This window comes from Peromyscus maniculatus, chromosome 20, assembly GCF_049852395.1.
Source record: "Peromyscus maniculatus bairdii isolate BWxNUB_F1_BW_parent chromosome 20, HU_Pman_BW_mat_3.1, whole genome shotgun sequence".
Classification (NCBI taxonomy): Eukaryota; Metazoa; Chordata; class Mammalia; order Rodentia; family Cricetidae; genus Peromyscus; species Peromyscus maniculatus.
Genome location: NC_134871.1, coordinates 47,363,992 through 47,390,286, shown reverse-complemented (window position 1 = coordinate 47,390,286; position 26,295 = coordinate 47,363,992). Strand labels below are relative to the sequence as shown.

Here is a 26,295-nt window from a genome sequence, read left to right as displayed (position 1 = left end):
AAGGAGGGTTGGGGTTGGGCAAAGATGAGGCTAGGTGGGGCACTGCATATGGCTAAGTGGTCGGCAAACATATTAAAGAGGAACTAGAAATTGGAAGTATCGGGATTATGAGGTTTCATGTTGCCTCACTCTGCATCACTCAGAGGAAAATCCTAAATGATGCGAACACCCACGGCTGGAGCGGCTGAAGGGGAATGGGTGGCCCTGGAATTGCTGGAGAGGTCGGGGAAGTGTTACAAGGTTTTCTGGTGAGCAATCTGGCAGCATTAGCTAACATAAAAAAGAAAAAATACATGTACCCTTCTATTAAGTATGGAACTGTATTTAGTAGGGCTAAAAGGTCTGGTTGGAGGATGCACATAAAAGAATGTTTGCTGTAGCCTTGTTTAGAGCAGCCAGAAATAAAGGGAATGGCTGTTGGGGAGCAAAGATTCGACAGAGAAATCGGAGCACTCATCCCTGTGAAAAATGAGGTGCTGCCATCTTAAGACTGGGCCTGGGGATGCTCCAGGCCTGCAGAGAGTCCCACTAGTGTGGTTGTTTGAAAGAGAGATGACACCCTAGTGCCCCCTGCTATCTCCGAGGACATGTGTGTGGATCTGTGAGGCTGGCTCCACGGCTGTGGCTCTTAAGTGTGTTTTGTGACTGTGCACGTGTAGAAACACACAGAGCTGCCAACAAGGACATGAGAGACACGAGAGAGATGTGACCGTAGAGAGGAGGTGACAGGCAGAAAGAAGAGCAGAGGGTGGAAAGGGACGTGTCTGCAGGCTTGAGCCAGTTGGTGGCTTTTCGCCAGTTGTCTGCCTGGGTGTCACACTTAAGGACCAAGGGGGCTGTGGAAGGTGGCAAAATCCAGGAGTCTGTCAGAGAGGAAGCGGGGTGTGCCTGACTCTCTCTTGGAGGCTGGCTGCTGAGAAGAGAAGGCTGGGGATGATGACATGGGATCAGAATCCACGGCCACATCTCTAAGAGCTGGCGGGGGGGGGGGGGGGGGGGGGGGGGGGGAGGGAGGGGGACATGACACTGCAGCTGCTGCCCTCCCTGGAGCACCCTCTCAATACCACAGTTCTGGGGCTTGCTACAATTAACCCCTACTGAACCAGACAGTTGCTAGTTAGTATCTTTTTATTGCCCCGATGAGGAAAGTGGAGCTCTTGGATTCAGAAGCACCTTCCCACAAGCCTCTGGGGCTCGGACCCCATGTTCCATCCACTACCCTCTCCCCAGGTTTGACAGGATCCCTGTAGAGTAGAGCAAGCCTTGCTTATGCACCAGAGCCCAGCCCAGGTAGGAAAGTGTGGTCTCGGGTCACAGGTCAGAAGAGGAAGGGCAGGGGACTCGCACATCCTCTCCACACTCTGGAACTCTGACTGTGTAGTGGCCAACACTTTCAGACAGGCAGAGAGCAATAGGCGAACTACCTCTAACATTTGCTGGTTATTTGGCTTGGCCTGGTTATCTCCCCTGAGCCTCAATCCCCTCCTCACCCCAAAGGTTTTTATAACAGGGGAGAAGAATATACCTAGGATACAATAGATGATTCTCAAATACGGAGTCCTACAGCAGAAGTTCGGGGCTGGAATCTCTCTATCACTTCCCCTCAGGCACCAGGCAAGGTTTCTTTCTATAACCCTGGCTATCCTGGAACTCTCTCTGTAGACCAGGCTGGCCTTGAACTCACAGAGGTCCACCTGCCTCTAGTTCCTCCAGAGTCCCGGAATTAAAGGTGTGCGCCACCGCCACCGCCACCACCACCACCACCACCACCACCACCACCACCCGGCTCAGAGCTGGAATCTTAACTCTGTCCCATCCTAGCTGTGTGACCTCGGAGACACTGCTTAACAGCTCTGTGCTTCGAGCTGCACCTCTGCAAAGTGAGGCAACATGATGGAACGTCCCCTAAGGGTTTGTGGTGAAGTTCAAAGATGTTCACACACAGTGGAGGGTACCTGACGTACAGTCCGTGCTCAGCAGGCATGCTGCTAGGAACGGTTACCAGGCTCTGTCTTTAAGGAGGTTTGCTGTGGCCCGCCTTTCTGCTCCTCCTCCTGCCCCACCCTTATAAAACCAGTCCTGTGTCCATGGAGGTCCGCTCTGTTGCAGTCCCGAGAGATGCCAAGGCCAGCCACGAGGGTGTGTCTGCTCCGGCAGAGTGCTTGCCTGGTGTGCACAGAGTCCCGAGAACCTCAGCTAGTCTCGTTCCTCCTTGGGCCTCCTTGAGCTCGGCACACAGTGGATAGATACCAGGCTGCACCCATGGCCTGCCTCCCAGCCCTGGTCCCTCCTGGTACACTGGGGAAATAAAATGATCTGTATCTCCCACCCACTCTCCCTGATCACAGCTGCCGGTTGTGTGGTCGATCGCTGAGCATCCGCCTCTGGGAAGGTCTGTCCAGGAGGCAGACACCCACTGTCTCATGTCCTGACGTGTTCCACCAGCTTGGGTTGTCTGTCCCATATTACTGCATCTCAAGTTGCTCTGCCTAAAAACCTTTTCAGTAGGGGCCCCTTCGGCTTCCTACGCCATCGCCTGGCTTGTGGCTACCAGTTCCTCAAAGCCCTTGCTGGATGGAACCCCAAGTGGGGTTTCACACCCTCTGAGGGGACACAGGGCCAGGGCCCCCCTCCTCTCTCCCTCACCCACATCCTGTCTCCCACATTATGCTGAGTGACGCTCGGCTGTGTGACTCCTGAGCAGGGACCACATCCCTTCCCACTTTTGTGTTTTATTCAAAGCGCACACTGCCAATGGGAGCTTAACATGCAGCTAATATTTATTCAGGGCTTACCACAGGAGGACTGCAAGTGCATTTTCACGTTATTTTATTTAATTATCAGAACAAGTACCTCCAGGCAGGCATCGCTGCCTCACTTTTCAGACAGGGTGGGAAGTTGTCACCTTTCTGGGCTCTCACTGCTAGGAGGCACCGAGGCTGGAGTCTGGTCCTCAGGGACCACTCCCCAGCCCCTGTGACATCCAGCCCTGCCACCTCAGCAGTGACCACCTATCTCCTGATAGGTGATCGCCTATCTCACCTATCTTGAGATTCATTGGCAAAGTCATCTGCGGTCTTTCTTTCTTACCCCTAGGTAAGGTCCACACCGCCCTGATCCCTCAGAGACACTTTCCTCAGACAGACCTTCCAGCCCTGCCCCTGTCCTGGTGGGTTTCCAAACCAGCCATCACCAGTTCCTTCTCCCATGATCCTTATGCCTCCACTTCCCTCCCCCCACAGACCCAGGGGCTTTACCATCGGATCCATGTGTGTTTATTGAGCACCTACTGTGTGCCAGATGCTTTACAAAAGGCAGAGATCATAACAGTCACACAGCCCAGCTCTGGACCTAACACCATAGCTAAGGAAATAAACACCTGTGGGAAATGAGGGCCTATGAGGGCCTGAAGTGGAGTGGAAATGAGGGGCCAGTGGGGTCCGCCTTTGCCATGTGGTTGTTCTCTATACCTGTAGGGAGCAGGGAATAAACCAGCTCCCAGAGATGAAGCTCCCTGGAAGATGATGCTGATACAAAGGCCCTGAGGTCCGCCTGGGGCCATGGGATTTGGAAACACCCAGAAGGAAGGACAGAGATGGCCTGTGAGGTGGGTGGCTGGTCAGCAGACCATTCAGGACCATGCTTGTCTTCCTTCAGTTGGCTGGTCCAGATGTATCGCCTGTGGGAGTCAGTTCTCTCCTTCCACTATGTGGATCCTGGGGATCAGACTCAGGTGGCCAGGTGTGGTAGCAGCTGCCTTTTCACACTGAGCTGTTAACCTTCTGGGTGTGGTCTCTGCACAGTGGCCTCTTCCTTCTCCCCCATGCTTCCGCTCTGGCTGCCCTTTGCTCTCTCTGCCATGCCCTGCCCCATTGTGTGCTCTTTTGATTCGAAAGTTTCTCCTCTGTAACAATGTTATTAATTTTCTTTCATGATTTTCATGGGTGGCTCAGCTCCTGGGGAATCCCACACCCGCCCTCAGGCTGTGATTCATGGCTCTGGCTGGGGGTGGCAGTCCCCGGGAGAGAAGCAACTTCTCTGCAGGGATTCTTGTCATGGACACTTCCATAGCAGAGCTCGGCTTCCTGCTGCCCTCGAACTCAGAACAAATCACACCCCCAGGAGACAAGCTGGGTGGCTCGTTGCCCCAGCACCCTCGCACTTGCTAGGGAGAACTTCCTGTCTTCAGGCATCTCCTTCTCCCAGCCCCGAGATAACTGCCCTGCTTGGGCCTTCCTACCTCAAAAGTTCCACGAATGACATCTTTCCCAGCTGTCTCCATCACACCCCAGTGGCCAGAGTCAGGCCCTTCATCTCCTGACTTGTGAATGCCTCATTCTCCCTGCTCAGTGACCACAACCCACTTCAGGCATCCAGAAAGTAGCCATCCAGCAACCCCACACTCTGGCAATTTCTAGGTGCTGGGGCTTCCACGAGGGACAAGAGACAGGATTTGACATCCAGAGAAGAAAGGCAGGTGGGAGACACTTCGGATCATTAGTGAGAGTGTGTCAGGCTGAAAAAAAAAATCACGACAGTGTAGACAAAACAGGCCTCTTTATCCGTGGCCTGTGACTACGCCTTCCTGGGGGCAAGAGTGAGCAATGCCAAGACCTGAACCATACTTTTGGGAAGAAATGGCAAGAAGAAAGGGTTGGAGCAGGCACCATTCCCATACTTACAGAGGAGGCTGAGCCTAGAAAGGTTAATTCCCTGCATGGGGCCACATAGCCAATAGGTAGCAGAGCTGGATTCCAAGCCAGATACAGTTGGCTCCACAACCTCTTCTGCCCACCTCCCAGCATCCCCCTGAGCAAGAACAATCAGGCTGACGGGTACCTATAACCAAGGGCACCTCACTTTCTACTGGTTTGTCCTCTGCGATAGCTGCTCACATTGCCTTGCTTGGAGTCATCGTCCGTCCCCTCCCGTCCTCCCCCATCCCCCCATCTCTTAACCACTTATGACCTTCTCCTCTGGCCTTTATGGGTCTTCTGATCACCAAATGCCTTCTGAGCCCCTTTAGAACAGAACTAAATGCTTGCTACCCTGGGCTTGCGTGTCTTCTGTTCATTCACTCATCGAACCCATGTTGCAGACCTAATATGTGCCAGACAACCTTGGACATCAGTCAAAAATTCCAAATACAAAATCAAGTGTCACAAGAGTATGCACTGAGTAGGAAAACACAGCATGGGATGTCAGACGCCCATGACTGTCCCAAGTGGACTGTGCTGTCCTGGATTACCAGGCCACTTGTCAAGCTCTTTGATTTGATTATTTTTTTATCTCAGCAGTGTCCCAAGGCCCTCAGCATATTGTCTAGCCCAGAGGCAACACACATGTGGATTTTTACACCAGTAAAAGAATTCCTTTTTAGTGTGTGCCTACTGTGTGCTAGGCTGTGTTCTATGGGTTGGGAATATAGCATGAACACAGTAGATAAAATCTCTGCCTTCGTGAGATTTTCGTTCTGCTGGGAATAGAATGGAATCAAATGAATGATTTGCATCCCTAATTAATTAATTAGCATGCAGAGAAGAGAGAGAATGAGAGCATGGAGTGGATAGGTCTCAGAACATGGCAACCAGCTCCATGAGAGAGGTGGAGGTCTCAGCTTCCCACTCCCCACCCCCAAATGCATACCTGCTCCTTCCTCACACTTGCCCACCTCAGTGTGGGTCCCTGGGCTCACCTGGCTCTCTCCAAGTGCTCTTGACCACCACACCTCCCATCCAGAGTTCCACTATGCTGACCCAGGCTGCCTCATCACTGGCATGGGGACCAACCACATCAACCTGGCTGTCCCTTGCCCCAGGCTTGGTTGATGCCTCCCCTCCAAGTTATTTCTTCTGCTCTGGCCTCTTCTCCAAGACTGCTGGGCACTTCCCACCATTGTCTCAGCAACACCCAGACTTTGTCGTTGTTCTGTTTCCTTGTAACTATCCAGTCATCTCTTCTCATACATCTAAACCTTTCACAGGCCATTTCTCCAGCCTGGAATGCTCTGTCTTCTCAGTTCTCTCTCTCTTTCTCCCTGTCTCTTCTCTGTCTCTGTCTCTCTGTCTCTGTCTCTCTGTCTCTCTCTTCTCTGTCTCTCTGTCTCTCTTCTCTCTGTCTCTTTCTGTCTCTCTCTGTCCCTGTCTCTCTGTCTCTGTCTCTGTCTCTGTCTCTGTCTCTGTCTCTCTCTCTCTCTCTCTCTCTCTCTCTGTGTGTGTGTGTGTGTGTGTGTGTGTGTGTTCACTATCTAACTCTAGCTGGCTTCAAACTCACAGTGATCCTCCTGCCTCTGCCTCCCGCGTGCTGGGGTCACAAGTGCGTGCCGCCATGGCTGACTCCTTACTTTCACCTTTACAGAGACTGCCCCACTCGCCAGGAGCCGGCACAGTACCTGACACTCAGTAGATGCTTGAGTTTGGATTTAAAAAAAAAAAAACTGAATGAAACAGCTTTGGACTTGTTAGTGGCTGTTGAATAACTTCAAAGTGTTCACATCTCTGCTGACCCACTTACTTGGCATATGACCTTGGGCTTGGGATGTGACCTCTCTGGGCCTCTGCTCACCTCAAGGAAAGGTTCTTAGCACATAGTTGAGAATTACTTGATCTGAGTGTGGTATCAACTTGAACACACCTAGCACCCAGAAGTTTCTCTGTAAACTGTGGCTGAGAAGCAGATAGTCCTGATGCAAGGCTCTTCCTCAGGATGCTCAGAACTGGGCTGGACTTCAGGGTCTGTCATGCCCTAAGTCTGAAAAATGGTGCCATATACTTGCATCCTTGGGTAGTTCTGTTTCCTCATCTGTAAATGGGTGGAAGGTGATACCTCTTCATAGGAGGGTTGTGGGATTCAGCATGGGTCAGCACCCAATAAGTGTCAGCCTGTGCCATAGCTGTTAACATATAACTCTGGTGACCACAGCATAAGGCTTGTACCCCCAGTTCTTGATAAATGAAAATACAAGTTTCCAGAGAGGTTAAGTAACTGCCCAAGGTCAAACAACGAGGAAACGGCAGCCCTACACTTCAAGGCCAGGTCTGCTGCGCCCAAATCCCATGTTATTTCCACTCCATCAAAGAGGTAGCTCAAAATAGGCCTGTGGCATTTCAGCTAATTTCCTCTAAGCCCTTCCCAAGTAACAAACTGCAGTCACACAAAGCTGCTCCCTAGACATCCATTCAGCGGCCACTAAGCGCAGGTGCCTGGTGTGTCCCAAGCAGCAAATAGGGCCTGAGCAGGGCCAGCTCTCCCAGGTGGCTTTTCCTGGCCTGCAGAAGGACCCTATGGCTTAAAACTCATTTGGAAAGGGGGGGCTATGAGACAAGAAGTGTGCAGAGGATGAAGACAGAGCTCTTTGGATGTAAAATGGGGTGAAGAAATGAGAGGCATCCCCCTTTGCCACATGCCAGGCTCTTCACCCCTCTTCTGCCATGTGAAGTTCACACTGTAGCTGCTTGGGCTACGTTTACCAAGAGTCTACTATGGATCTAGAACTTCCTTAGGTTCCAAAGTCTTAACTGTGACCACGACTCAGCTCTTGACCTCAAGGACTTAGGAGGCAATGAGGGGGGTCACCACACAATTAAGTGTCATCGGTGTGGTAACCAAAGTCATAGCAGTGTGGCAAGAAGCAAAGAGCAGGAAGTAGCTGGGAAGCTTCTGAAAGGAGTGGACAGGTGCTTAGAGACCCATTTCCCAGACACTGAAACTGAGTCTTCAGGAAGCCAACTTGGGCAGATATGGCAACTGCCCAAGTCTCGAGGGAAGCTGTCTCCCCAGGCCTGTTCTCCCTTGCAGTAGCCTCTGCGGCCTCCATGCTGGCTGTAGGAACCACTTCCCTTTCCCCTTACCCCTGTTGTTCTCCTGGTGATGATCTGACCAGAAGACGAATCCAATGCTGAGAACGTTACAACCACCATCATCAGTCCTGAGGTAAGCAGAGCCTGTGGACAACCAGAGGCTTCTGCTGTGGGTGCCTTCTGAGCAGAAAGCTCAGGAGTTGATTGTGAAGAGGGGAAGGGATGAGAGGAAGTGTTTTGCCACCACTATCCACGGGCAGGTCAAAGGCAGTCAAGGTGACAGGCATTGATGAAGGGAAACCTCTCAGACACCCAGGAGGACACCCATGCATTTCTCCACAACTGCCCTCCTCAAGAGACCCCCTCATTGACACCTGTGTCCCACCGCTTCCTGAAGGATAGCAGCCCAGTGGGGCTGGAGGACGGCTCAACCATTAGAGCTTAGACTCACTACCAAAAAAGCGTAAGGATAGGAGCCCAGGAAAAACACCCACCCAAGCCACGATTGACCTGCCCCTGGGATGAGCAGACCATCCCCTCTCTCTTTCCCACTGCTACTCCTGCCCTCCTAGGACAGGAAACCAAGGCCTAAGACTCCTGCCCTGCAAACCAGCTCCAGCTTCCACTAAAATCCATTAGCACAGCTTGCAGAACTCTGAGTTGCATTCTCCAGATGCCAGGACCCTCTCTCTGGCCCAGAAATGCAGCTATCCATCCTCAGAAGGGTCCTTCTGGTCCAAAGAGGGGGCACAGACTGGGAGAAAAAGGAAGTTTTAGGCGGGGTAGTGAAAAAGACAGTTTCTACCTGTGACTTGGAAACTGAAAGGATGAAGTTAGGCAGTGGGTTTCACACCCCAAGAAACTGTTCTACTTCAGCCCTCTTCTGTGTACACCCCTAATTTCTGGATCACTGATAAATTTTTGAGCAAATCATCTCAAGGCAAAATGAGGGGGTGGAATTAGCAAATTATAAAATCAAAGCATCTCTTGACACCCTTCAACTGACCCATTCCACTAACAGCTTTCTCTAGCCCCTCCCCCAAAGACAAGACATAGCCTAGAGCCTGCCTCAGATGATCTCCTTTTACTTAGTCACAAAACTGGTCAGAGAAAACATGTCACCCATAGCTGTGAGCATTGCCAAAATGCTTCCTTTTCCAGGCTCACGTTAAGGAAAAGTTGCATACGCAGTCTGAGGAGGTGACACAGGAATCAACCCAGGCTCACAGCTCTGCTGAGCAAGAGGAAGCTCCTGTCTTTCCATGTTCATAGCAGAGACACTTAAAAAAATCTCTTCAATCTCATTTATAAATGACAAGGGGGAACTTGGAAAGATCCACACTCACCCACTTCTCCTGAAAACATTTTTATCCTTGAGATGAGTAGAAGAGTATCATGGCCCTAGCCCCAGTCACCAACCACTTTCTCCTCATGCTTTCACATGAATAATCTTTCCAAAATGTCTACTTGTAGAAGCAAGATGTAGAATTTCACAGAAAACTAGAGATTCGCTCATAGAGCTATGCACACCCCTGTTAGCCAGAAAGACACAAAGCTCAAGAAGGGATTGAGGAAATAGAGGCATCTATCCAGCCAATAGAAGAAAAAAAACCCTCTCCCCCCAAAGCATCTTGGAACCCACAATTGAGGGAGAAACGCACATACAGATTATGTTTATAATTACCCATCCAGGTTCTATGTCCATCTCTTCTAGGCGGAAAAGCAGCTGATTGAAGTTTTGTGGTAGTCTGACTGGGAGGACTGTATTTGAAGCTCTGGGCACGTAGAGATGGAATGAGAAAGAGGCTGATCTGGAAGAAACACCGAGGGGGGAGGGAAGAGGAGAGAAAGGGAGAGAGAGAGAGAGAGAGAGAGAGAGAGAGAGAGAGAGAGAGAGAGAGAGAGAGATCGCCAGCTACGCCTTCCTCCCAGCTCCAGGAGCACTCATTCCGGAACTGTGGAACAGAAGTCGGGGGAGGCCAGGCAGCCCTGCGCTCGGCCCTGGCCTGTCCCTGGAGGACAGAGGCCCCCCGTGGCCCAGGCCCGACTCTTGGCGGGCTACAGAGCTCAGGGAGTACACAGAGTGGGGAGCTGTCCAGTTCAGCACCACGGCGACGCAGTAGGTGGGCGCTCCTCCGAGAGCTGTCCAGTCCAGCACCGCGGCGATGCTGTAGGTGAGAGCGCCCGGTCGCGGGGAGCTGTCCAGTTCAGCACCACGACGATGCAGTAGGTGGGAGCGCCCGGCCGGGGAGAGCTGTCCGTTTCAGCAGCACCGGGATGCTGTAGCTGGGAGCGCCTGGCCCGGGGCTGCGCGGCCGCGAGCGGGGGAGGCGGGCGGGCCTGCCTGCTGCAAGACGCCGGCTCGCGCGCCCCATCGCTCGCTCGCTCACTCGCTGGCTTCCAAGGAGCTTTGCGGATCGGGGGAGGGAACCCCGCCTCGATTCTCCGGGAGAAACCCCCTCCCTCCCCCACTTCGCCGACACTACCCCCGCCGCCAACAACAATAACCGCGGCTGCTCGTCCTGCCGCCGCCGCGCCCGCCAGCCCTGCTACCGCCGCCGCCGCCGCCGCCGCCGCTGCCGCTGCCGCCGGGGCACAACCATGGGAGGCGAGACCCCCGCACCGGTGCAGCTGAGCTCGAGGGCTTGCAGAAGACTGGGTAGTCTCCTCTGAAACGGAGGCACCCCGAGGACCCCCTCCCTCCCCAAGGAAGAGAACTGGCGAAGCCAGGGATTTTCATGGCGCAGGCCGCAGAGCCGCGAACGAAGACCGCAGGTTGCTTCCCGGCTCTCCCAGTCTCTAACTGTCTAGGTCCGGACCATGAGAGATGGTGTTGAGAATTCGGCTGTTCCCTGGCGCGCTGTGGAAGCCATCTCCAAATTAGCGATCACATATGGAAACTGGAGACCAGAATTTTAGGAAAAGAGATTAAGGCATCTCACTTGGGGGGGTGGGGGGTGTCTTTTTATTTATTTTCCCCTTTTTTTAAAAAAAAAATCGCTGCAACTGGAACAGTTTTTTTGATCTCAAAAGGCAAGCCTCTCTTCCCGTGTGATCTTTATAATTTACACACTTTTCCGTGAGCTTTCTTATCTCCCTTTTTTTATATCTCTCCATATTCTCAATTCACACACAGATCCATTATATTAGTAGTGGAATTACCATTCGCACCCCTCACACACACGCTCCTGAGAACCAGAAGTCGGTTGGGTGTTTATATAATGAAGAATTATGGGGCTGTTTGATCGAGGTGTTCAAATGCTTTTAACCACCGTTGGTGCTTTCGCTGCCTTCAGCTTGATGACCATCGCTGTGGGAACCGACTATTGGCTGTACTCCAGAGGGGTTTGCAAGACCAAAAGTGTCAGTGAGAACGAAACCAGCAAAAAGAACGAGGAAGTTATGACCCATTCCGGATTATGGAGAACCTGCTGCCTCGAAGGTATTTGATTTCTTACCTCCTCCCCCTTCCCACGCCGCCCCTCCCCTCCACACTCCCCCTCCCCACCCGACTCCAAATAAGTCCCCTTCACATTCCACCATTTTCCCACTTCGCTCCCGCCGCGCCGCCGCCGCCGCCGCTGCCGCCGCTGCCGCCGCTGCAGATCAAGGTTGGCTGGGTTAGTTTCAGAGGAAAGAAAATCAATAAGCAAAAACCCACACTCTACTCTTTGGCTTCCACCCCGTCCTCCCAAACCTCCTCATTGCTACGGCGAAAACAAGAGATTGTCTGTGGAGTCAGTATGCTCTGGCTGCTTTGGAGTCATTAAGGTTTGCCTTTGGGTCTAGCTTTGCCACCTAGGAGGAGGGAAAATAATTTCTTCCCTGCGTGCTGCTCGGCTTTTTTGCAATGAAGGATTCAGAAAAGGTTCTTCCTCTTCCCCTCACTCCTCAAAAGTTACAGACCCATCACCAACTGCAAATCTTCTTTTAAAAAAAAAATCGGTTGTTTCTAAGAATCTTTATTTGGTAGGTTCTAATTATTTCAGGAGCTCAAGCCGAGTTCAAGAGCATTTCGTAATGTCTGTGAGCCCCACGTATCATTCAAGGTGGCTCTGTGTGTGTGTGTGTGTGTGTGTGTGTGTGTGTGTGTGTGTGTGTGTGTTCACATTTACGAAGTCTATAAATGCATGCGTCTCTCACAGGAAACAAGCCCAAGTTCCAATAAACAGCGGTCACTTGCTGGTTAGGCTGAGCGCCGATTTGCTTCCACACAGAGTGACATGTCTGTCATCCAGAAGCAAGTCGAGTCAGCACTGTGCAGGCAGGAGGTGAGGGCACGGAGAGGTTGAGGGGGAATGGGAAGGCATGGGGTGGGGGTGCCAGCTGTTGGCCTTGCTCTTGCAGAGTCATTGGGGGGGCATGTGTGCTGCGTGTGCCATGGGCCAAGGGGCTCCCATGGCATAAAGGCCGGGAGACTAGGGCATGAGGTAGGCATGTGCTTCTGGGACACATTCATAAACACCAGAGGAAGGAGGAAAACTCTGCAGGTCATACAAGCTGAATTTAGCCACAGACTTTAAGATGAAGGAGTGAATTTGCATAGCTATATCGGTCTGTGTGAGCAAGCCACCTATAGGAAGACAGGCAGAGAGAGACACATATGCCCCTGTGTGGAAAGAGGCTTGTGTGTGTGTGCGTGTGTGTGTGTGTTCCACTGATGTGAACCAAGACTGGAGGCCCTTGGAGGCAGCACCGGGGAACCGAGCACTGCGGGGTTGTTTGTTAAGCTCAACGTGGGATAGTGCTGCAGGGAGATGGGGCCAGCAGATGGGGGGAGAGGGTAAAAACGAACGGCCCCGTCCTGGGGATCTAACCCACACTGAGCCGAACACTAGTCTGGGAAAGAGCTCACATCACATGCCCCCCTCCCAGTGTTCTTGGTGCAAACGGTTGAGTGATGGCTGAACATGTTTTGAATAGCTAAGTGACTTCATTGAGCGATGGTCTGTTTGACGCATACTGCATTTGGTACCCTTTCTCAGTCCAAGCCCTGCCTTTAACATTCTGCAGAGACGCTCTCTGCCGAGCACTCCATGCTCGTCCCCAGCCAGAGAGTCAATATCAGGAAATTAATAGGGACCGTTTTACACACACGCATTCCGCCTCTCTTAAAAAATGAAAAGCCTTTCATAGCGCCAGTCATTTGCAGTGGAAAGGCAGCTTCCATGTAATTAAACATTTATGGCAAGCTTTGATGCTGAAAGAGAAAGAAAGCGAAGTGAATGAGGGCTGCTTTGGGGACATGATCCCTTGCAGCTATTTGCATTCCTTGGATTTTGCTTAGAGGGGTAAGAGAGCTGCAGCCAAGAAAAAATTAGAGAAAAATCTGTGTCTTTCTTTTAGGGCAAATGTAATCAGATATTGGTGACTTGGTATAAATATACTTTTTTAATCAGGGGTTTATTGACGGATCCTTAATACCGTGATCTTTTAAACATCTCATAATTCGCAGTAGACGTGCAGACTTGCGGCGGCTTTGGGTCACTTGTGCATCAAAAGGCTTTAAGTATTTTCATTAGAAGCCCATCTGTTCGGTGCCCACAGCTAGGCACCCCCTTTCGCTTTCTCTCCAGGCTGCACTCTCTCCCTCCTCCATTGACTATAAAGGGTTAGGATTGCAACACTCCTGTAGAGTTGTGTGATGCGCCCAGGAGCTGTGGGTTTGGCACTGTCCCCAGCAACCTCCCCGGGTGCCCAGTCCAGGCACTTGCCTCCAGGCAGTGATGGGAGGGCTGGGTTAACCGTCCCTTTGCCACATGGAGTCAAGGCACACATTGGAAGAGCTAGTGAGTTTCAGGGCCCTGTCTGGCCTGGCTTCCCATTTCTGGAGTTTTTGTCCTGGGACTTCTTCACAGGCCTGGGACTTTGCAGGCCTGGGACCACCTCAGAAAACCAGACCTTGGCCACTCGGGAAGTGTCTGGAGAATTTTTAAGGTGCTGATTTTCAAACTGCATGGATTTCCACAAGCTGAGTGAGGTTCACAGGTTCCCGTGAGTCGGCACGCACAGCTGGTATGGTATTGGCAAGTTTGCGTCTCTGAGCGTTCAGAACAGTCAGGTTCAATGAGGATTGGGTCATCGGCACTTCTGCTTCTTCAAATCAGGGCCTGGGGTGAGAAAGTAGACTCTCTAGAAAGATGCCCCCACCCTGTCTTGAACTGTGCTCTGTGCCCACACCGGTGACCTAGTGAACAGGCTTCCAATGCCTCCCCGAGAGGCTGCCGATAATCGCAGCTGAAAAGCGGGCCTGGCCGCCTCCTGTCTCTTCTGCTCTCTACTTTTCATTAGGATTTTTGTGTGTAGTCTCCTGAGATGGTTATTTTCTCTTAGCTCTTCATGAACAGAAGAACTGGGAAATAGTTCCTTGTCTCTGTGGCTGCTTTTGAAATTAATGAGTCTGCGGAGGGATGAGAAGGGACATGGCCACCTGTTAGGGCCCTGCTCTGGGGAAGGAAGGAGATCAAGGAAACACCTCAGGCCTTATTTTCCCCTCGGCAGATAACTGAAAACTCTCTCCATGTGAACTTGAACTCTCTGGCAGGTGGGTGTCCTTCCTGGGATTCAAGCCTGTGGTGGGAGAGAGGGCAGGCTGTGCGTGATACTGGCATATACAGAGTGCTGGGTAGAAACTTGAAAGTGTTCAGAAAGCTGTCTTAGGAGTGTACTGGCATGGGGAGCTGAATTGACTCTTTCAGAAAAAAATAAAAAACTTAGTCAAGTCTCCAAGAGGTCACAAGAACAGCTTGCTCCAAGTACAGCATCTCTGGACCACAGCGGCTTACCTCTTGGAGAATCAGCCTCCGCTGTAACCCCAGAGGAAGAATCATCTCCAAAGACTCCAGCCCCTGCCTCCCTGTTGCCCCGACTCTGACCTCCCCCCACAGAGGACTTCCATCCCTGCAGAGGAGGAGCCAGGAGCTGGTGCAGAAACCACCCCACTTTGATCCTTCTTTTCTTACCCCCTTACCTCACTATAAGGAACAACAAAAATATTGCCCTCTGTCCAAATTGGCGCCTTTCCCCTGCTGAACTTTCCGGCTCCTGGAGGGTCAATAGTACCCCCATCTGCCTGTGCACGGCACCTCTGCTGGCTACTCTGCCCCTTCACTCTCTTGAATGATGAGCTCCTCTACTGTCTCTAGCTGTCTTTTCTAAGTTCAGAACTGCATGGTCCTCGCCTGGCCTTCAGGGTGGCAGAATGTTCCAGGCCTCTCAGCATGCACTCTTGCTTCTACAGATGGAAAGAACAGAGCTTTTGGTCTAAGGGAAGCCACCTGCTTTTCTGGACGCTCCTGCTTTCTCATTGTGTGTACGCCACTCCCTAACAATATCGTACTTCCGAGATAACCTGACTTTCTCTAGGCCCTAGAGTCTAGGAACTTTGCCCACAGTAGGTGCACAAGAAATATTGATCAAAATCTTGACTCAGAGATTCTTAATATGATTTAAATGAGTGCAAACATTATTAGAATGGAGAGAGAGCAAGAGAGACCAGAATGATTTGTTTTTTCTTCCTGGAATTCTTTTTAAAAAAAATAATAATGAGTCATAAGTCTATTATAAAATAAAAGAAGCCAAAGGACTCTGTCTCTGGGCTGTGCAGTTCCTAACTCGCCAACGTGAGGGCAGTTATTCAAGGGAAGGGGGAGATACCCCGCTCAATCTCTACAGGGAATGGAAAGGGAGCCGTGGGTCTTCTTCCATTTCTGTTATCGCAACCCAAGTATCTCTTAGCAATTTCCAGAGCAAGGACCTCTGGGTAGACTATGGTCATTACAGTATACCCGCACCTCCAGAGCCTTCTGTCCTTCAGGAAAATTCCCATGCAGCTCATCTAATGGCCCTGGAACACCCCCTGCCCAGGACCTGGGTTCTGAGAGCAGCTTGTCAGAGAGCAGGCCCAGTGTTTTAGCATCTGCTAGCCAAGCCTGACTTTGTGCACAGTACTTCACAACGCCCCGCCCCCACGCTCCCTGAATCTTTGTTTCCTAGGTGAGTATGAGGAGAGGACCACGTACCAGGGTCACATGGCAGAAAGTGGCTGAGCCAGAACTTGCACTCAGGCCCCTGTGACAGACACATGGAGGTCCCCTTTCTCCTGTGCTCCATATGCTCGGGAGGCCCACGGAACGTTCTGGGCATGGCACCTTGGCTACTGTTCATGGTCACTGCCTGTAACAGGCCCCATTTTCTCTGCATTAGATGTCGCCCTGTTGAGCCAGCATGAGTCGTCAGGAGGGCTGAGCTCTGACCACTTGACTTCTCTGCCAGTGTGCCACCCTGCCCCTTCCAGGAGGACATAACTGTAATCGTTCTTGGCTAGACTGAGGCCAAGGGATTATAGTGACCAATTCCCAACAGAGGGTTCCAGGCCTGACAAGCCGGGACCCTATTTCTTTGGGACCTTTCATTTAGGAGGTGTTCATGGCATGACCATTCCATGGGCTTATGGGAAGTTTCAGGAAATATCCAACTGTACAGCCCCCATGTGTCATGGGAGTTTTTCAGAGGAAGCTCGATGTTAGAAGGAGAAACGTTTGTAACCCTACGGAACCGGGTTCACTTTGCGGATTCCTTTCAACCCATTGAGCTGTGGCATTTGGGGCCATAAGCCTCAGTTTTCCTTTTTCGTAAAAGCAGGAAGTATCATAACCCTTCCTGCAAGAGTGGTTGGGGATTAGGGCTTGAACGACTTCGTGGGGTAAGGAAGGGAAGAACACCCCATCTGGGAGGACAGCTGCCTCCCTTGTCCTCACCCATCCTGTTTGAAATGTCAGTCAACAAACCTATTTCCTCCTAAACCCCCTCCCATACTCATTTCATTCGCTTGTTTGTGTTCATTTTAAGTACTTACTGCTGTCCAGGCCACTGAATCACTTTTTGTTATACTCGTATCTCTTTCCTGCCACCTGACCATCAGCGCCATGAGGGCAGGGGTGTTTAATCTTTTCTGCTCACTGTCCCCACAGTGATAGTGACAGTGCAGAATGTCAGCCTATCCTTGTTAGTGAATAAATAAATAATCACCACCAGCTATAAGGGAAGGGAGTACAGACATGGCAGCCCCTTCCTATCACCCAGGGGTGGGTTTCTGAGCAAGCGGTAAAAGGGAAAACATCCCTTTGGGCACTCTAAAATAAATAACGAGCGTAAGACAAGGGAGTGAGTGAAAGTGAGGGAGAAAGAGAGACAGAGGGATGCTGTGATCAAAGTGGGACTCGAGAAGAAACAAGGACCTGAGGAAGGAGCGGAGTGTAGGAATCCTGTAGAAAGACCCTGGCTCTGAGCTCTGCTTCCTTCGACATCTACGGAGGCTGTCAGGGGACATCAGGGCAAGAACTGCTGTGTCAGGGAGAGGTTGGAACCTCTACCCAGGCTGCTAAGAAGTTTCCAGTTTTATCAGACTATCAGGGCATGGTGGGGTGGCTCACCCCAGTGAGCTCAGCACTCAGGAGGCTGAGACAGGAGGGTTGTCACAAGTTGGAGACAAGCCTAGGCTACACAGCGAGTTCAAGGATGAGCTCAACCACAGTGTGAGACCCTGTCTCTAAACAAAAATAATGTCTTTAAAATTTAAAATGTCAATGGCTCTTTTTAATCTTAAATAAGTCTTTTGGTCAAACTCCATATTCACATGAAGTTTGCATTTTACATGTCCAGGCTAATTCACAGCCACACATGAAACAATCCCTGCACTGATTCAACCTTTGATGACCCTTTATTTTTTTGTTTTGTTTTTCGAGACAGGGTTTCTCTGTGTAGCTTTGCACCTTTTCTGGATCTCGCTCTGTAGACCAGGCTGGCCTTGAACTCACAGAGATGCACCTGCCTCTGCCTCCCAAGTGCTGGGATTAAAGGCGTGCGCCACCACCGCCTGGCATGATGACCCTTTATGAAATTCCAAGTGCAAGGCCAAGGATCTGGGGACCTCCTGGGAAGCAGTATCATTCAAGGTCACTGAGATCAGGGTCCTTAGAGCCTAATTCAGCAACACTGGCCTGTGTGTGTACAGGTTAAGCCTGGATTAGTGCCACTAAGGGGTGGCACTCGGGCTGAGTTTGGGAGATTTGGAACTCTGTATGATCAATTGAGGGTCTGTGGTGTTTATGAAATAGACTCTGGGAGCTGGAAATCTGGCTCAGGAAGATGCTTGCCATGGAAGCCAGCCTCCAGTCCCACACTGAAAAACAGGGTGAGTTCTAGACAGCTGGCTCATAGGTAAAGTGCTTGTCATGTAAGCATGAAGACCGGAGTTCAAATCCCCAGAACCAAAGTAAAGCTGGATGTAGTAGCAGATGTCTGCAGTCCCAAGGCTCCTAGAGTGAGGTAGAGATGGGAGAATCCCCAGAAGATCCCAGGCCAGCTAGACTGATCTACACAGCGTCAAACAGTGAGAGATCCTGCCTCAAACAAGGTGGAAGGCAAAGACTGACAATGAGGATATCCTCTGGCTCCCAGACCTGCACCGTGGCATGCACACACCGCAATCACACACACACACACACACACACACACACACACACACACACACACACACACACACATCGGGCACAGTGGTGAGGGCTTCGAATCCCTGCACAAGGAATATAGAGATGGGTGGACCCTGGGAGTTCACTGGCCAGCAAGTATAGCCACTCAACAAGCTCCAGACCAATGAGAGACCCTGCCTCCCAAAATTAGTTGGATGGCATTTGAAGAACACCACTTAAACTTGACCCCTGACGTCCACATACATGTGTACACACATGAACACACCCATACATACAAGTATACACACACATACAGACAGAGAGGGGGGCATTCTAATTTCATGACGTTGGCACTTAAAATGTGTGTCTTAGAGTCAGAGGAAGAGAGCTACCTTGCTGGTCAAGAGAATGGCAGGCAGTATGCTGTCACCCCAAGGGGGTCTCTGCAGCCATTAACTCGTGTCCAGACTCTGACTCAAAGCAACATAAGCCCAAGGAATGTGGTCTGGCCGGTGACTTTCCTGGCAAGAAAGGGTATGGGATGCTCTCAGCAACTGTCCCCCCATGCCACCCTAGCCAGGTTCTGCTGAGCCTTGGGATAGAGCTGAAAGAACAGATCCCTGCCCAGAAGAGTTCCGTCTGGTAGGGAAGATCCACCAAACGATGGTTGAAGTATAAACACTTGGGGATTCTGGGAGCATGGAGAATGGGTAGGGCATCCTGGGGAAGACAGAGTTTTGAAAATCGAGTGAGCAGCCAGAGAAAAGGGGGGTATTCCTGACAGGAGGAACGGTGTTCATGAAAACACGTGTACCCCAGAGGGAACTGGTGATCTGGTGTGACTGGAGGGCAGGGTGGGACAAAGCTGGAAGGGACAGAGATGTGAGCCCATGAGGACAGAAGTGGGTCACAGAGCAGTTCATATTAGGATAGGGTGTGAGCCAGGAGGATCCCACTGGCCTCCCACCTGCTCTGGTCCCTGGAACTTGAGGGCCTAATAGGTGGTATGAGGAATCAACACCAATTAGAAGTTCACTGGGAGGTGTGAGGCCTGGAGAGAGGGTGGCTGCTGTAATTGGGTGACTGGCACTAAGGTAGTCATAGTAACACAGTAAAGGGGTGAAGGAAAGAGATAAAGCCAGCACACAATGGGGGGGGTACCTTCCCACCTTCCTAGAAAATAAGCTTGATTCTGTTCCTTTTCTGTTGCTGTCATAAAACGCCATGACCAAAAGCAACTTAAGGAAGAAGGGAGTTAATTTTGGTTCCAGGAGGATAGACATGGAGAGACAGCGGGATCAGAAAGCTGGCTGATCGCATTGTATCCACACTCGGGAAGCAGAGAGAGTGAACAGGAAGTAAGGTGAGGCTATACATCCTCAAAGATGACACCCTCCCCCAAGTGATATACTTCCTCCAGCCAGGCTACAGCTCCAAAAGATTCCATAACCACCCCCAAACCGCGCCGCCAACTGGGGACCCAGTGTTCAAACACTTGAACCTGTGAGGGACATTTCACATTCAAGCCACCACAAATAGTAAACACAGACAGGGAAGGCCTTCCAGCCCTCTCCCCAGAGCCTGGTCCATTGCCTAACCGAGAGCTCATGCTTAGGGCATAAAAGGCTCCACTCATCCCTCAAGGAGTTCATCCTAAAAGAGAAGATCCACCAGTGACCAACGTGGTAACACACCAAAGAATATATAAGTGTGGGGAATCCTAGGAGTACAGAAAAGATGCAGCAGCCTACCCACCACCCCTGCTAGGTTTTCAAATCAATCTCTCAGCCAGTCTTTCCTTTCGGGCTTGAATGGAACCCCGTTCTCGAAAAAGGACATGGGTGGGAGCAGGTGTCTCCCTTGAACTTGTACACACACACACACACACACACACACACACACACACACACACACACACACACACACTCATGTTGGAGCCCCCTTGGGGCGCCTCCTGGCTGCCACTTTGCCAGATAGCTCAGAGGAGGTGATAAGTCACAGCCTTGGGGTACTGGACACCTTGGCTTGGGGTGGACATCCAGGGTGGCTACTGTCCCGCAGAGAAGTACTGGCTTAGCCGCCTGCATTTGCCTCCAAGGAGCCGCCACCCCGTCCCTGATCCACACTTGTTCTCCCTGAACCTCCTTGTCCTTGGGTAGGCTTCCAGCTGCTAACAAGAATGCTCAGGCTTGGAAACAAGTTTCCAGGAGCAGACTGCTGTGACCTCATTCCTCTGAGAGCCAAGCTTCTACTTTGTAGCCCCCTACACCCTCAATACCCAGTGCCAGCTTCTCCCTGCCTACAGACAAGGGTCTGTACCCCAGGAAAGCTCTCTGAGGATGGCCTGTGGTCACCTCAGCCCTTTCTGCAGTCCAGTTCCTCTTGTCCTCTTTCTCTGCTTAGTCACTTACTCTCTGCTGCTTCCCTTCCCAAGTTTGATCTCATCGTTATCAGATAAAGAACAAACCACACCCTCTGCCGCATCCCAATAACATCGAGCAGAGTGATGGTGATGATAATAATAGCGTTGTGTGTATATGCATATTTTTGCTTGTACAGCTGCCACTACTACAGAATAATAATCATTATGTGGGGGTGGGTAAGCTGTTCTTTGGGTGCCATCTACCTTTTTTTTTTTTTAATGACAGTTCCTCACTGGCCTGAAGCTTGTGAATTGGGCTGAGCTAGCTGGCCAAAGAAGTCCAGTGATCCCTCTGCATTCAGCACTTCCCAGGGTTTAACAAACACATAGCACACAGTTGGGCCTTTAATGTGGGTTCTGAGAATCAAACTCAGATCCTGATGCTTGCATAGTAAGCTTTTTTTTTTCACCCACAGAGCCTCCCCACCCACAACCATTAGCATGCCTTGAGTGCCTCTTTTCTATTAAGAACTGTAGCTGATGTTTCACAGATGTTAGCTCTCATCTAAGCATCACGGAGCTGAAGAGAGATGGACCACAATCCCCATCATCCCCATCCTGAGAAGCTCAGGAAGGTTAAGAAACTTACTGAGGTCACACTATGCCAGAGCCGGGATTCCAACCCATGCCCGTCTGACCGCGTCACTTCATCGGGTTCACAATTTTCCCTGGACCTCCTCCCCAAGCCTTTCTTTGAGATGTCCTGGGTGTTGATGCCTATACTCCCATGCACGATGGGAGACATCTTCAGCAATCCAGGGCTTAGCTTAGATTAATGTCCCTTACCCAGGGCAATGTGGGGAAGCTGGAGAAGCCACTCATTAGATTTCCCCACGATTCTCAAAACAGAACATGCTGCTCAATGCAAGGCCATTCCTCTTGTGGTTGGGGACAGAGTAATAATTCCCGCCCCTCGTCTTCTGTCTACTTCCCAGCTCCTTTGTCACCTCCTGCCATGGCCCCTCTGGGCTCTTTGTCCCACTTTACTTTGCCATGCATGCCCAGCACAATACCTGCCCTCCCGTTTTGCTTTCAGTGTGTTTTGTTTGCTTTCTGAAGCGGAGTCTCAGGTAACCAGAGCTAGCCCCGAACTCTCTGCGTGGTCCATTGTGGCAGGGAGAAGGAGTCAGAGGCTAGCTGGTTGCATGGCACTCAGGAAGCAGGGAGAGGCCATCAGCTTACCTTTTTCCTTTTCATCCTGCCAGGGCCCCTGGTTGTCTTAGTTAGGGTTCCTATTGCTGTGAAGAGACACCATGACAAAGCTAATTAAGGAAACCATTTAATGGGGTGGCTTACAGTTTCAGAGATTTAGTTCATCTTGGCGGGACGTGGTGGCATGCAGGCAGACATGGTGCTGGAGAAGGAACTGAAAGTCTTATACCTTTGATCTGCCGGCAACAGGAAGTGAACTGGGCAGTATCTTGAGCATGGGAGACCTCAAAGCCCACCCCCACTGCGACACTTCCTCCAACAAGACCACACGTACGCCAACAAAGCCACACCTCCTAATAGTGCCACTTCCTATGAGCTTATGGGGGCCAATTACATTCGAACTCCCATACCAGCTCATGAGATGATGCCACCCACATATAAGGTGGGTCTTCCAACCTTAGCCTAATCTTGACAATTCCTCATGGGCGTTGCCAGAGGCTTGTCTCCTGTGATTCTAGATCCTGTCTAGTTGGCAGTCAGAATTAACCATGGCAGCAAGCTCACACCCTAGGCCTGGCATTCCTGTTATCCTCTACATAGCTATTTCTTGTTCCTTTCCCACCTCTAGACCACAGGCTTCTCACTCATTTACAAAAGAACTTTTTTTTTGAGACAGTGTTTCTCTACATAGTATTGACTCTCTCTGTAGACCAGGCTGGCCTTAAACTCACAGAGATCCTCCTGCCTGTCTCCTAAGTGCTGGGATTCAAGGCATGTGCCACCATGCCTGGCACAAAAGAACTTTCTAAATCATCACTGCATCCCAGAACAAGGTGTGAGTGAATGGAAATGTGAAAGGGACCACCAGGGTTTAGACCAGTGATTCTCAACTTTCCTAATGCTGTGAATACAGATCCTCATGTTGTGGTGATGCCCCCCAGCCATAAAATTACTTTCTTTGCTACTTTATAGCTGATTTTGCTACTGCTATGAATCATAATGTAGGTATCTGATACGCAATTCTGATATATGACTCCTGTGAAAAAACGTTTGGGGTCGGGACCCACAGGTTGAGAACCACTGGTCTAGACAGTTGCTGGAAAGACCGGATGTAGGAGGGGTGGCAGGGAGAGGTAAGTGGGGGGGGGTGATATTGGACAGAGACATCATCCCAAGGGACATGCTTGCTTAGGGTCTACACCTAGAGGGATGCCAGAACAAAGGAATAGGGGGAAAAAAACCTGCAGGTCATAGTCTGCATTGAAGACTGAGACATGTCTTAGATTTTCCCTGCTCTGTCACCTTCAGAGTTTGCCTTCTGTTTCAGTCAGGGCTGGTGTTCCCAGCATCTCTAGCTTCCAACAGCCCGAGTTCAAATCCAGTCTTGTTCACTCACCAGCTAGGTAGCTTTGGGCGAGGAATCAAATCTTGCTAACTCCATTCCTCCCACAGACCGCAGGAGAAATGGTGGCACCTGCCCTGTGAGTGGGTTGTGACCCTCTCTGACTCTGCTCCTTGCCCCACTCTTGGTCTAGTGAGGGCGCCAAGTAACATCGATTAAGCACCCACCGGGCACAAGGTACCACCACAACCACTAGTGTGCCTGACCATTGTCACCCTAGTGCTGGGAACAGAGATCTGTTAGAGATGGTATGGGGGCCTCAAGGTTCCACAAACTGACAACTGTCCCATGAGTATCCATGGCGTTGGCTTCCCATGGAGGGAGATATATTTGTGACCCTGGTTCTCATCCTTGCCTGGTAACAACAGTGGGACCCAGGCAACAGATGTAAGGCATGTGCTGTGCCCTGTCCCAGGTCCCCAGAGCTCCCCGACATCCTGACTGGCTACTTTGATATCTGGGTTCTGTGAGCATCTGAGCTTGCAGACCCCAAAGTGCAGGCGCAGACCCATCCTTCGATGACTAAAAACCCAATCAACGCTGCACCAGGCAGGCAGGGTGGAGCAGTAACAGTGGCAGGAGGAGGGCAGCCACATAACCACACCTGCAGACAAATGCACAAGCAGCCTGCTCCTCTGAATGGTGCTGGTGGGAGCCAGGCACATGACTGAATCTGCCACCCAACTCCAGGGCATCTTTTGCGACCAAGGAGAGAGATCTGTGCCCATGCCACACCTCCATGGCTGGTTGTTAAAGGCTAGCGCTCTCCCTCGATCCCAAGTCAGACAGTGCTTCCTTGCTGAGCTTGGACTCCACGAGGAGCTTCATTCATAACTAAATATCGGTTACCAGGGAGACGAGGTGTTGTGTGCTGCCTAGGCAGGGAGGCAGGGGATGGATTTCTGGTGGATCAGAGGGTGCCCCCTTTCCAATTTGTATCTCTAAAGATCTTCCACACCAGAGGGGACTCTTAAGAGTTCTCTAGGTAGGAAGGAAAAAAAAATCACTCAGCGATGGCTCAGAAAAGAGTGTAAAGGGTTGGGGATTTAGCTCAGTGGTAGAGCAAGCGCAAGGCCCTGGGTTCGGTCCTCAGCTCTGAAAAAAAAAAAGAAAAGAAAAGAGTGTAAACAGGGAATTTGGGGCTGGGAAGATGGCTCGGTAGGGCAACACAGCAGTCATGAGGCCCGAGCTCAGAACCCCAGCTCCAATGTAGAAGCCGGGTGTGGCAGTGCCTGGGCATAATCCTAGCACCAGGCCTGGAGGAAGGTGGAAACAGGCAGGTCCTGGGGTGCTTGCTGGCCAGTAAGTCTACACAAAATGACAAGTCCAGCCAAGTTCAGTGAGAGCTCTGTGTCAAGAAATAAAGAGCAGAGAGAAAGACACATGATGTGGCCCTATGGCCTCCACATGCACACATACAGGTGATCGCACTCAAATACAGGCCTGCACACCACACACGTACACATAACACACATGTGCACAAAAAAACAGTCAAAAATAAGTCGATAAAAATTTTAAGACATTTGACTTGATCTAGGAGAATAGTCTGATTTAATCCACTTTGAGTTGTCTCGAATGATGAGTGTATCAGACTCTGTGTTGTGTCAATGGGTGACCGAGCCCAGCCAAAGCCTGGGGAGAAGAGATGGCCTCCTATCCCCAACTCTCGGCCTGCCTGCTTTACTTCTTGTTTTCCAGTGTATTCTGCATGTATTTCCACATTGCTCCTGTCCTAGCCAGGATCCTCTTCCGTTACTCAGTGCCATTGCCCTTGTGACAGAAGATGACACCCATGTCGTCTTTAAGACAGTGTGTTCTAGGAGTTGGGTAAATGTCTGTGGTGGCAGACTTGTCTTGTCTATGAAGGAGACTGGGACCTAGAAGAAGACGTGGGAAGGCACCAAGGTCTTTACCACGAACCCAGCACACACGAAGGCCAGAGAAGTAAGCAGATCCATATTAGAGGTTCAGGTAGAGAATCTTCTAGTAAATATTCTCTGCATTGGGTTCTGCAGGATGAAGAAGAGTTTGCTGAGTAGAACAGGGGAAAGGTCCAAAGCAGAAGAAGGAAATGAAATCCCCCTCATGACTGGTCTCAGAAGGGTGAGGCCAAGGAGAGAGCAGAGAAGGGTCTAGATATTCCCACAATCCCCAGGGATCCTGCTGAGATGTTGATGTTCATCCCAGGTCCAGGCAGATGCTGAAGTGCTGTGTGTTCAGCTTGCGGGTGCTGCTTGTCTGTGGGACCACACTCTCAGAATCAGGGTGCAGAGCTGAGCAAACAGGCTCTGTGAAGGGGACACGAGGTGGGAGGACACTTTCCCTGGGAGCTAGCTGGTGACTGGGTGTCAGGCCCTGTCCCGAGGACCTCCACGAGCTGCCCAGTACTCTGACGCAGATGCTTCCGCAGGAAGCAGGCCGTGTGCTCGGTTCCTTGGCAGCTCTGACAAGTGACCCCGAGCATGGGGTCCTCAAACAACACGCACTTATTCTCTCATAGTTCCACAGGTTGGAAGTCTGAGGGTGTTTCTCAGGCTAAGGTCAAATAAGCCCAGCAGAAATGGGTTCCTTTCGAGGCTCTTGGGTGTCTGCTGTTTCTAGAAGCATCCATAATCCTTTCCCTGGGGCTCTTCCTTCATCCCTGGAGCCAGAACTGGAGAAGTTTTTCTCAAGATGCTCACCTTTCTCCTCTGTTCTTAGAGACCCTTGTGACTATGTGGGAACAGTCCAGGAATACCCTTCAGCTGGAGGCCAAGTGACTAGAGGCCTTAACTCCACAGCAGTCCCAGCCCACTGCACTGTGTGACAGTGTAAACAGAGGCATGGGCTGCAGAGCAGGAGTGTGGACATTTTGGAAAGTTGTCCTTCTGCCTCCCATGGGGAGTGAATACTTAGAGAAGCCTAATGTCAGCAAGGGCAGTGATGGCGCACGCCTTTAATCTCAGCACTCAAGAGGTAGAGGCGCTCGAAAAACCAAAAAAAAAAAAAAAAAAAAAAAAAAAAAGAGGTAGAGGCGGGTGAATCTCTGAGTTCGAGGCCAGCCTGGGC

The 26,295-nt window shown here is 51.0% G+C and overlaps 1 protein-coding gene across 1 annotated transcript in view; it reads left to right on the top strand.

The window, feature by feature from the left end:
• Positions 1-10,229: 10,229 nt before the first annotated feature.
• The window catches only part of Cacng2 (calcium voltage-gated channel auxiliary subunit gamma 2), a 129,820-nt gene continuing 113,754 nt past the window's right edge, over positions 10,230-26,295 (top strand). The window contains exon 1 of the mRNA XM_006991902.4: positions 10,230-11,241. Within this exon, the coding sequence (XP_006991964.1) occupies positions 11,031-11,241 (211 nt within the window). The 5' untranslated portion in view covers positions 10,230-11,030. The remainder of the gene's footprint in view (positions 11,242-26,295) is intronic.